Source organism: Photinus pyralis, unplaced genomic scaffold (genome assembly GCF_008802855.1).
Source record: "Photinus pyralis isolate 1611_PpyrPB1 unplaced genomic scaffold, Ppyr1.3 Ppyr1.4_LG6, whole genome shotgun sequence".
In the NCBI taxonomy this organism is placed as follows: Eukaryota; Metazoa; Arthropoda; class Insecta; order Coleoptera; family Lampyridae; genus Photinus; species Photinus pyralis.
In genome coordinates, this window is record NW_022170663.1 from 42,467,932 (window position 1) to 42,478,945 (window position 11,014).

At 37.7% G+C, this 11,014-nt stretch overlaps 2 protein-coding genes across 2 annotated transcripts in view; both read left to right on the forward strand.

Annotated features, from left to right (window-relative positions):
• The window catches only part of LOC116174658 (RE1-silencing transcription factor B-like), a 394,864-nt gene that overhangs the window by 121,671 nt on the left and 262,179 nt on the right, over positions 1-11,014 (forward strand). The gene's annotated exons all lie outside the window — the stretch shown is intronic.
• On the forward strand, positions 1,350-4,383 carry LOC116175097. The gene is made up of 3 exons (XM_031493193.1): positions 1,350-1,581; positions 2,049-2,399; positions 2,450-4,383. Exons 1-3 carry the CDS (start codon positions 1,519-1,521, stop codon positions 3,935-3,937), a joined length of 1,902 nt encoding a protein of 633 aa, XP_031349053.1. The 5' UTR covers positions 1,350-1,518; the 3' UTR covers positions 3,938-4,383.

Below are 11,014 nucleotides of genomic sequence, written 5' to 3' on the forward strand. Positions count from 1 at the left end.
TTTTTTTTTTAAGGACCCTACATAACTTCACCAGACACAGACACAGACACTAATCGTTACTTGATTTTAATCCGTGCGATTAGTTAACCAGGCTAGACCTGAGTTCTCACAAGAAACACCGACCATAATAATAATAATAATAATAAATAATAATAATAAAATGATCAACGTAACCCCTATTCGTGCTTTCTACATGGCGCAGGCAGCTTTTCCCCACCTAGAAATTGCATGGTTGCCAACTCTCAAAAATGTATGTATCGTCGTAAGTTGTATATACAGGGTGGAACTTCTCAGCCGTTATTTAATTATTCAAATTTCAAAATTTGGGCGTATAGTTATCCCCTCTCTTTTTGAATTTTCAAAATATGTTTATTGCAATCGTTTAGTTGGTCGTTTGTTGGTGTTTGTTAGTTACATTTTTACATGTTTTTTTTTAAATTCTATTATCATTTGATTGTCTTGTGTTGTGTATATTTAATTTGTGTACTTATTTCCATGCTTTCTGGTTAAATAGAATAGCCTTGAGCTAGATTTCGCCAGAGAACATGTTCAATAAAGACGATTTATTATTATTATTATTCGTATAATTAATAATAATCCCAAATTTTTAAATTTGAATAATTAAATAACGGTCAACCAACAAACGTCAAAATGTAACTAACAAACACCAACAAACTATTGCAATAAAAATATCCTGAAAATTCCAAAAGTGGGGGGCTAACTTGATACCAGTGAAAATTCCGGAGATTTACATAGGTATAGTTGAAGTTTGTTAACTTGCCATTTAATTTTTGTTGGTTCTATGATCGGGTAGTTTCTAGTTTTCCCATACCGGAGTAAAATGAGAGCAACAAAAAATATGCTCCTTTTCGAATGAAAAATAAAAACATAAGTACTACTACTCCTTAGCGCAAAACTAGTATGTGGAAAACGTGTGAAAAAGTATACAATGAAACTAGCCCAAAATAGGTAGGTCAGTACTAAGTAGGGTAGGTACTTGTTCATTCATAATCTGGAAACGAAACTTCTGATGGAAACATATTAATTAAAGCAGGTAGGTAATTTAAAAAAGGACCCTGATATTAAGACTTTGGAATTTCACCTCATCTTATACCGACCTAAAATTTACGTTCCTAGCAAAGGGCAAAAAACCAATTTATTTTGCACAATTTATCATATTTCCCTTTACCTCAAACGAAATGTATGCAAATGGGACGAAAATAAAAATTAAGCAAACATAAACATTTAATGCGACGACTCTAATTATATAAATTATAATTATGAGCACGTCGCCTGTTGGTTATTTTGTGTAGGGAGTTGCACGCATGTACATTTCCAGTGTTGACGTTGTGCGAAAATGGCCGGCGTCGGCTAGCCGACGCCAGGCGCCGCAATTAGGTGCCGTTCACGTTTAGAGTGTTTTATTACAATTTTTTAAATGTAAAGTTACAATTCGACCATATCAATTGTGATAAAGAGAAATATTAGCTTATGACGTAATTAATAAATTGTATAATTATGAGAAAACAACAACCATCGCAACTGCAAATCGATCATAGTGATGATGACTGTGCGTCCGCGGTAAGATTAATTATGTAAATTCGTCCATTTTAAATAACCATTTTCCGCTGACAAGATTATTTTGATAAAAAAACAGAAATAACCTTGATTATTGCACGTTAAGTGTACAGCTACGTACGAGTAAAATTGAAGCATGTTTTCCATATTTAAAAATAAAATAACGACTGTAAGGCGAATACTATTAAAACACTTGATAAGAAAATGGATTACCTACACTACACCTAACACAAATGCTTCCAATTTTCAAATTAGGAAAAGAATTCTTATTGTCTGCCGCTCACGTATTATTTGTGCCATATAGGTTTCAGTCTATAAATAAATGGATGCATTTGTATTCAATTCCTCTTCATTTGCGATGTCTATAATTTATTTTCGAGTTCCAGCACCTAATGAAAATGCGAACGAGTTTCCACAGCGAAAAACTGTTGTCAGCGTTTCCATTTTCAATTAATTGTTTCTTGTTTCAGTCTCAAATTTTGGAAAGAGTGCAATCTGATAGAGTCGCCGTAACGAAACCGGAAGAAGATCGCAGAAGACGAACGATTATCGTCGAGAAGAAAAACGGTTCTTACGGTTTTACGTTGCAAAGTTATGGCATTCACTTTAAAAAGGAGCAGGAGATCGAAATGATTACTTACGTTGACTATGTAGACTACGATGGACCGGCGTACAGGGCCGGAATGCGTGAGGGTGACGTGATTTTGTCTATAAATGGTACCGATATGGAAAAGGCGGACCATAAAACCTTAGTTAACTTTATTAAAAACTGTGATTCAAGAATGAGAATGGTTGTCCTATTCGAAGACTGCGTTAGAAAGGTATAACTATTTTCATTGACTTGATAAAGATGAATCGCTGAATTTTTCAGGTGGAGTTACACATGAGATATATCCAATTGCAACGAATTTTACAGAGTAAAGTAAATGAGTTAGAGAAACTATGTATTCGTGAACGGCAAATTTTGGAGGGCAAGTGGAAAACGCACAGCCTACCGGCAAGGAAGAAGGCGTCGCACCCGCCCAGCGATCCGGTCGATCCTGGAACTCCGACGCAATCGACCTACGCCTACTGCCGGCCAACAGTATCAACAGAAGATGTTGCAAAAATGCAACAGAAACAACACCCTCCGACCGTAATGCTAGCTTACCAGTATCTAGATCGGCGTTATAGTTATGTGCTGCAACCCTCGACGACCAGTAGCGGCGAGTACCTGTTAACATTTGAGCCCCCGCGATATCAAGATCATTTCATTGTGAAAACTCCGTGCGATAACCCCCAGCAACAAAGTAAGGGTAATCAGACGAATAATGGAAGCGGTAAGTGTAGGAAGAGTGCCGAAACGTGCCACGGATACGCCGGTCATTTATGCAACCCGTGCCTGCAAGCGAACAACAACGGCGATAACACGAGCTTAGAGGCCTACGACTTAGCTAGTCCATGTTGTAATCCAAACTGTGTACCAAACACCAGAAGGCGCTCGAGAAATCAAAAGGACGGCCGCAAAGCAGAATCAAAGACTGGGGAAACACAGACTGAACCACAACTAAAACCTCGCCCACATTCCCAGTCATCCCAAACGCACATTACCAATCCTCCTCAACCGCAAACGAGGCGATATTTGCAATTCGGAACTGGAATTGTCAGCCAGTGCAGCCTGCATTCGTGCACATCAAGCGAAATCAGCGCAGTCGCCCCGACCACTACCGGCGAAAGCACCGCCAGCTACACAACATCGCTCAGCACCGACACCCTCTACTGGGACGGATCGGGGGACGTCAGTTCAAGACACCAAACCATCAAACCGATATACCAACACAGATACCCGCCGGTAAACCCAGAAGGCGACACGATCTACATACAGTACAACTCCTCCAAACCGAAATCGTGGGACAATCTGGCAACAAAGGCAATCGGCGGGTACGGATTCGGTTACGGGTATTTGGATACAACGAAGTGCGGTTCTGGTAAAACCCAGAATCGGTCGTATAGCAGTAGCAAATCGCCTCAAATGAACAATTCGCAGTACTTTAGAATATGTAGGGACGTGCACGCGGGCCCCTCCACTTACAACGCGTGCAACGTTCAGAAGAGGTTCATCCAGCCTACCAAATCCACCGAAAGTTTACTATCTGTGCCGAAATATTCCGGCGAAGTTCTGTCCGACTCGTGCGAGTGTCTAGATCCCGTTTCGCCTGGGCCCGATACCGTCGAGGGGCGATTCTTTCAAAGTCCCAGGCAAAGTGTGATTAGTCCTACCGATCCCAATGTGGGATATTACAGTGCCAGGCGAACTTCTCGAGGTGATAGCTCTCAAAGGAATATGTCAGTTCCGAGTTCCGAAGCAACTAGACTGTGAGTTTCCGTTTCATTTGAGGCCTTATATTAAATGAAATTTTGTTTTGGTGGTTTTATAAGAGCTTCTTTGAACTAGCATTTTACGCAACAAGCTTTAAGGCCGAATCTACGTGATAAAATCATACTTCTAGATCTAATTGTAAAATTGTTATGTATTGAAAAACATTAACTTTGATTATTGATGAATAGCTCATACATTAAGTTTCTACAACTAAGTACCTAAGCATTGTAGTAGCCAAGGTATCCGGCTAGAAGCACCATAAGAAGAAGAATGAATTTGTGTAATTATAATACATACCCATACCTTTTATTAATCAGGCTGTGTTTGTAAAATTAGGTGCCACGTATTATTACCTACCATATATAGCAGCGCACATTTAGTTTAATGAGAGAAGTTGTTCGTTTAACCCACAATCGCATTTTTGTAAGTGTAGTATTTAGTTGGTTTAAGTGTTTTATTGCAATTTTAATGTTCAATGATTTTTTAGACAATAATACGCGTCGAAATAGAATAGTTATATCGCTTTTATATCATTTTTAAAGTTTCCCTCGGGAAATAAACGTTTAGTGGGTAGGTATTTGTTTTTATAAATTCGAAGAAAATGGGGAAAGTAATCAATATCCGTATGAAGGAATAACGACTTGAAATTGGCTTTTACGCTTTTAGGAAATAGTTGCAGTGGCGCTTTTGAGTTTAGCGGGATCTCCAAAGAGAAGGTGCCCAGGCGCGCGCGAGAGCCCGCTTCGAAATGGTTACGATCCCGATCGTTAGCCTCCCCCCCCCTTCATCAGCCAAGCACCCGCCGTTGGTCCCATTTCCTCTCGAAAGTACACAGTGCAAAAAAAAAATTGATTGCATACCCAGGTGTGCGCGAGAGCCCGACACCGCGGTACTATTTAGCACGGGGATGATGCCGCGCGGCATGTAGACTTTGAGCGATGATTGCGGTTAAGAATAGAGGTCTTTTTTTTCAATATATTGTGGGTTCACGCCCAAAGTAGGTACTACCATAGTGTAAGTACACTATGGTACTACCTATGCTGATTTTTCGGAATCAATATGTTTGCGGGGGTGGGGATGGAGGGTGAAAGGTTCACTCGAAGGTTAGTCTTTCGCTCCTCACTAGGTCATTTAAGGTCCGGTCGGGTCGCTGTTTTCTCTGACCTGTGAAGAAAAAAGACGGTGGTTTTATGGAATGTCGAGATCGAGTGCTGTTGGACCTCGCGAGGGAGTGATTTTGACACCCATCGCTTGGTGCCATTCAAAAGCATATAGACGAGGATTTTTAACAGCGATTACTCGGTGGACATGGAGTTACGGCACTTGCTCAAAAACGAAATCTTTGCCTTTTTTTGCCATTTCTACCATATCTAATGCGACCTAACACAAAATGCGCTTTTTGTTTCGTTAAATTGGCCCTCAGTGGCACTACCTAGAATCGAAAAATTGAGCCCTCAGAACTCACAGTTTTTACGATTAAATAAAAAAAAAGTGGCTGCTGTTTTATATACACTGTGTCCAAGATAAAAATGAACAGCGTGGGAAATCTGTACCATAAGACATACACAGCCGGTTAAATTAGAAAAAAGTTGTGTATTTTAGGGTTTAGTAAAATGATATTTTAGAAATTCGGAAATTCCGATCAGTTCCGAAGTTATTTTTCTCTGACCTTGTTTGAAAAGATATCAAACAACAAATATACTTTTTAAATTTGACAAGATTTGTGCCCACAGTTTTTCATTGCGACGTTTCTTTCGTCTTTGAGAAACCAGCTTCAACTTCATATTTCTATACAGACCGGAAAAAAGTACATACTGTATTGAGTAGCATTTTTAGCGCATTTTTTAAGAATTAAAAAAAATGTGTGTGTTAAAAATTAATTTTATCTCTCATTGCATTCTAATTAAAGGTCCCAACGAAAGGAACAGTTTTATACAAACTACTGGCCTTCTTTTTGTCCTCTTATCAAAGTACAGGGTGGCGGGGGAAGGGGGGGGGGTGGAACTAGTTTTATCCTTCATGGTACTCTAATGAAAGGTCTCAACGAAAGGAATTAATTTATACCAACCATAGTCTTCCTCCTCGATCCCTAGTCGTGATCGGTTATAATTCCTTATATCTTAAGAGTGAATTGTCAATGGAGAGTACCTAAAAAGGGCGATTGGGACGTTTGGAAGAAATATAACCATTGGGCATTTACATAAAATTTGATACATAGCCACTTGGAATAAAAGCAAATGTAGCGCCATTTTCCAAATTTGGTTTTGTGTAGGATGTGCAGTGTCAACTTTCATATTTATGGAAGAAATTTCGTAGGGGTGTTTAAAAAAATGCGCTTTACCTTCACAAGGGTTGTGCACAATTTGTACTTGTGTATTATGAATACGGTGACGCTTCAGCGAACGTTATTAATTTATAGCGTAATTACATAAATAGCAGTGATAGAAAATTATTGACCGAATGTGTCAAAGAATGACGTACCCTATATACACGTAAGACGAAGATTCTTTAACTTAATCATTTTCCGTAGTTTGACGGTTCACAATTAAAGCCTTTGGACCATAGTATGCGTTAGACTACGATTTCTTAAATTATCCTTATTGTTGGTTGCATAATTGCACTGATCACACATTTAAAATTCTTGAAAGTAACGTGATAAAATGTGACGTTTCAAAGTATCCTTGATAGGTGTAATTTTTGCAAGTGATTTTTACTTTTACCCAAAATCGTCATGAAACCTTCATTTTCATGCCTACTTTATGTCAGGGAAATGTTAGTCTCCATGACGGAGGCAGACCAGTCCACTTTTCCTGCCGCCTGTCACTTTACCGGCCGCACTTGTCACTTTTCCTGTCGCACCTGTCACATTGCTAAATGTCTATTGACTCCTGTCATCAATGACAGATTGGCATTAAGCAAAAGTTCTATATGAAAATTGAAATTTTATGTTAAAATAAGATTTCGGGTAAAATTTAATACAAAACTCGTCAGTAAGATGACATTACTTGACTCGGAAATTAAAGTACTCGACCCCAAAGCGGCCTTGTACTTCAATATTTCCTCGCCAGTAACGTGTCATTTTCCTGACTTTTATGTAGTAAATAACTATTACAGCCATGAAAACGGCAATATTGATTACTTTTTTGCGCGATCGGTCATTTCTGACTATTTACCATGGGTGTTTCCATGACAGTACGTAGAATTTACCAGTTGCTATGATTACGACGACGCCAAAATTACTTACCCATCTAAAAATAGAACAGCAAAAATACTTACCGACGCCTTTTTAAAAATCAACAGTCTTACATTACATTTAATCTTTAATTATTGTTAGGTACATTAATCGTACAATTTGTGCTGTTGTTTCCTATAGCAAGACGCTCATAAAGTCATAAAGGATGTGCAAAGCTAGTAAACTACATCAGACACATTGCACATTTTTATGGAATTATTAATTTCAATTTTGACATTTAAACTGGTTGCCTAGTGATGTACACCATACCACTTTGATCATTTCGATTTATTCTGCTCGTTCATTTCTTAGTGCATATTTATATTGGTTGGATAATTTTAATTTCGATCGCGCAAAAAATGTTATAAGCACGTCGAACGTTAAGGGTTACCGTTCTCAGACAATAATTGGAGTCGTCGCTTCGCTCCTCCTCCAAACAATTGTCTTCGAACGGTAAAAATCCCTTACCGTTCTCCATACTTAATATACTATTGGTCATTGTAAATAAATAAAATGGCTGTCTTATCCCACCACTATTAATTACAATGTTCTGCCACCAGGGGTCTCACTGTTAATCTGAATCCATAGATATATTAATAGGCGAATCGCGAATATTCTTCTTGTTTGTGTTTGTTATAACAACTAACAAAAGATTTTAATGGTATCTCAGTGAGTAGTTGATATTCATCAGACGGATTTAAAAACAATATAATCCGCAAAATAAATTACCGAACAAATTTCAAGTGCACTAAAGGACCAGCTAGACATCTGAGTAGTTGTAAAGTCGTAAAGGTATCAATGTCGATGTCGGAACCTATTATTTCCAAAAAATTTTCACTTAATTGATACTGTTGACTATTCAATTCATCTAACATTTGTCACATTTCAACCAGTGAAATGTCTCGATTTCAAATTGCTGCGCCAATGGGAACGAATTATAGTGATAATTGCACGTGTGGTATTTCAGCGACAATTCAACTCATGTATAAAAAATCACATAAGCCGCAGTGTAATTGTCACTTTGACAGCGGCAAAAGTTACCTGCAACTTTTCCAGCGACAAATGCACTAGTCGTTTTTTCACTTATTCATTTTCGAACCAATAATCGCATTATCCTTACCCATATGACTAGTTTGACGTCTGTCAATAATTGATTAGTTTGGTGAATTTCTTGTTCGTTAAATTGTCCTGCCGAATTACACTCGAGGTTTGCATTTAAACCGAATAAATTTGGGTTGTGGCAATTCAAATCTGTTTCCTTTTAGCAATTGAACTCGAAAAACTGTCAACCTAAAAATGCTCCACCTGCGGTGTCGCATTTTTATTAGTTGACAGTTTTTCTCGTCTAATTGCTAGGCAACGGATTTTCATTACCTAAACAACCCAAATTTACTCTGTAAAATACAAACCTCTTGTGCAATTATAAGTGATGNGTGATAATTTCACGTGTGGTATTTCAGCGATAATTTCACGTGTGGTATTTCAGCGACAATTCAATGCGATTATTCAATGACATTTGTCAAACTTCCACCAGTGAAATGACGCGAAATTTTGTCGTATTAACCGGAACATTCTTCTTAGTTTGTTAATCAATTTCGACAACCGACTTATCACCACATCTTTTAATTTAATCACTCATAACGAATTAGCTTGGAGCACAAAAGTTCGAATAGAATCAATAGCAAAATGAAAAGCAACTTCCATAATTTATTTTGACGTTTATTGTTGTCATGGAAATACATTCGCGTGGGTAATTATGCTTAATTTTTCTTTTGATTCATTGAATAGTCCTCCGAATACCATTCGTAGTCGAAGTATTTGTAGATTATTTTTGAGCTGCTGCTCCACTCATGCTAGTTACGCTTTTTAATACCACTCGCGCAAGCGCTCGTGGTATTAATCAGCGTAACTAGCATTCGTGACAGCACCTCAAAAATATTCGACAATACTTCGACTACTTATGGTATTATATATGACAATTTTCCCCAAATTTTTTTGCCAGGGGGTCGTAGCCGCCTCGCGTAATCGTGTTCTTTTTACGGAAAACATTTATCCGCAGGATTTTGGCTCAACCGAAATGTTGACAAGTTTTAAAACATTCCACCATTCTAATGTTGAATCTATCGTTGTTATTAGCTCTTGAAAATAATAAATATTTATAATACTTTTAAACAAGAACTATAATCTTCCAAGTTTGGGTCACTTTCAAAAGCATCCTGCAATATATCTCCCACAAAATTGTTTTTTAACTTAAACAATCTACATTGTTTTATGTTGTTGTTTCACAAAAAGGCCGGGGGGGATTAATTTTATATTTTAACAAAAGGAACTGTTTTCTACCACCAACCACCCTACTTTCTGACTCCTTATCAAAAGAGGAGATTTTTGGGCGGGGGTGGGGGGGGGAACTGGTTTTAACCTTCATGGTACTCTAATGAAAGGTCTCAACGAAAGGAATTAATTTCTACACCAACCATAGCCTCCTCCTCAACTCCTTCTCGGGATCGGATATAAATAAATTTTTATATCTCAAGAATAAATTGTCGGAGGATGGTACTCACAAAGACACAAACGGCGATTGGGACACCTGGGAGAAATAAATCTGTTGGTTGTGTCAAAACTTTACGAGCGAATATCTCGAAGACGCTTTGTCGGAGGAAAGTATCCACAAAGGCAAAATGAATTGTCTGCACGAGACATATCTATTAGTGAAGTTTCTCCATTAATCATCTAACAAGAAAGAAAACATCGATAAATATAGCATGCTACTACCTTTGCGCTTTTTCTGCACAAGAGTTGTGGACAAATATCACAGATGAAACCGAATTGCATATTTTTAAATAGTAAGTACTAATGTTGTTCTTCTAATAATAGATTTTATTATCTGCTCGACTTTTACGTAATTGAATTTGATGGAAAGAGATAAATTAGACTAATGAGATTATTTAAAGTAAGGGTTATCATGGAATTCAATGAGAGCATGGAATGTTAATAGTTTGGAAAGTTGAAAAGTACAGGATCCGGAATTCGTTTCAAATTCAACGCATTCACCTGTTGAGTCGAACGCCAGATGGCCAGACTCAAAAGCGCCTAGTGGCGGACTCGAATGTCTTTATACGAATTTTACAGTTACTAACGTCAAATTTAAACGCTTTTAGAGACATGCTAGTGAAGAAAGTATTGAACTGAAAAGTCGAAATAAGTTGATAGGTACAAATAACAAACTTTGCTAAAAGTATCAAGTACACATGATGTAATAATTAAATTTGTATTTATAGGTATTGAATTCTGAACAGAAAATTTTGCAGCAGATGAGATGCACAGAATCCACTTACAATTTCACACCCTTTCAGACTTTCACCCCCAACGATTTCATTCTGTCTCAGTACTGACATATATGTATCAAATGATACATGGCTGATGCGACTTTTGTTTCACTGATTATCTCATCCGATTTCGTATCAATTATTACCTACCTAATGAGCGTGTTATCTACAGATTACAGCTCCTATTCGATTATAAAGGAACTAGCATGTCATTAGACTTAGGGGCAGTCTCTCATGTTACCTTTAAACCTATCTACTGATAAGTTCCTTGGAAACAAATGCATGCTATCTTTCATCCCTTAACGTGATTATATTATTGTTTTATACACTTAAAATTGTTGCTATATGTTATTGGATGTACACAATTTCTGTTTCTTTCCCTCTGAATGGGGTGTTTCATCATCGAATGACGTTGCATTTTCTACGGAAGTCGCTGCTTCGAGGCAAGATAAAGATGTAAGTGAATAAAAAACAACACGTCGCAATTAAAGGTGGTACAAGGTAGGTGATGGACTACGA

Excerpts from the sequence above, each read along its gene's own strand:
- LOC116175097 (XM_031493193.1), top strand. The coding sequence starts at position 1,519 with ATGAGAAAACAACAACCATCGCAACTGCAAATCGATCATAGTGATGAT. Across the intron at positions 1,582-2,048 it reads ATGATGACTGTGCGTCCGCG|TCTCAAATTTTGGAAAGAGT; the intron begins GTAAGATTAATT and ends TTCTTGTTTCAG. Across the intron at positions 2,400-2,449 it reads TCGAAGACTGCGTTAGAAAG|GTGGAGTTACACATGAGATA; the intron begins GTATAACTATTT and ends TGAATTTTTCAG.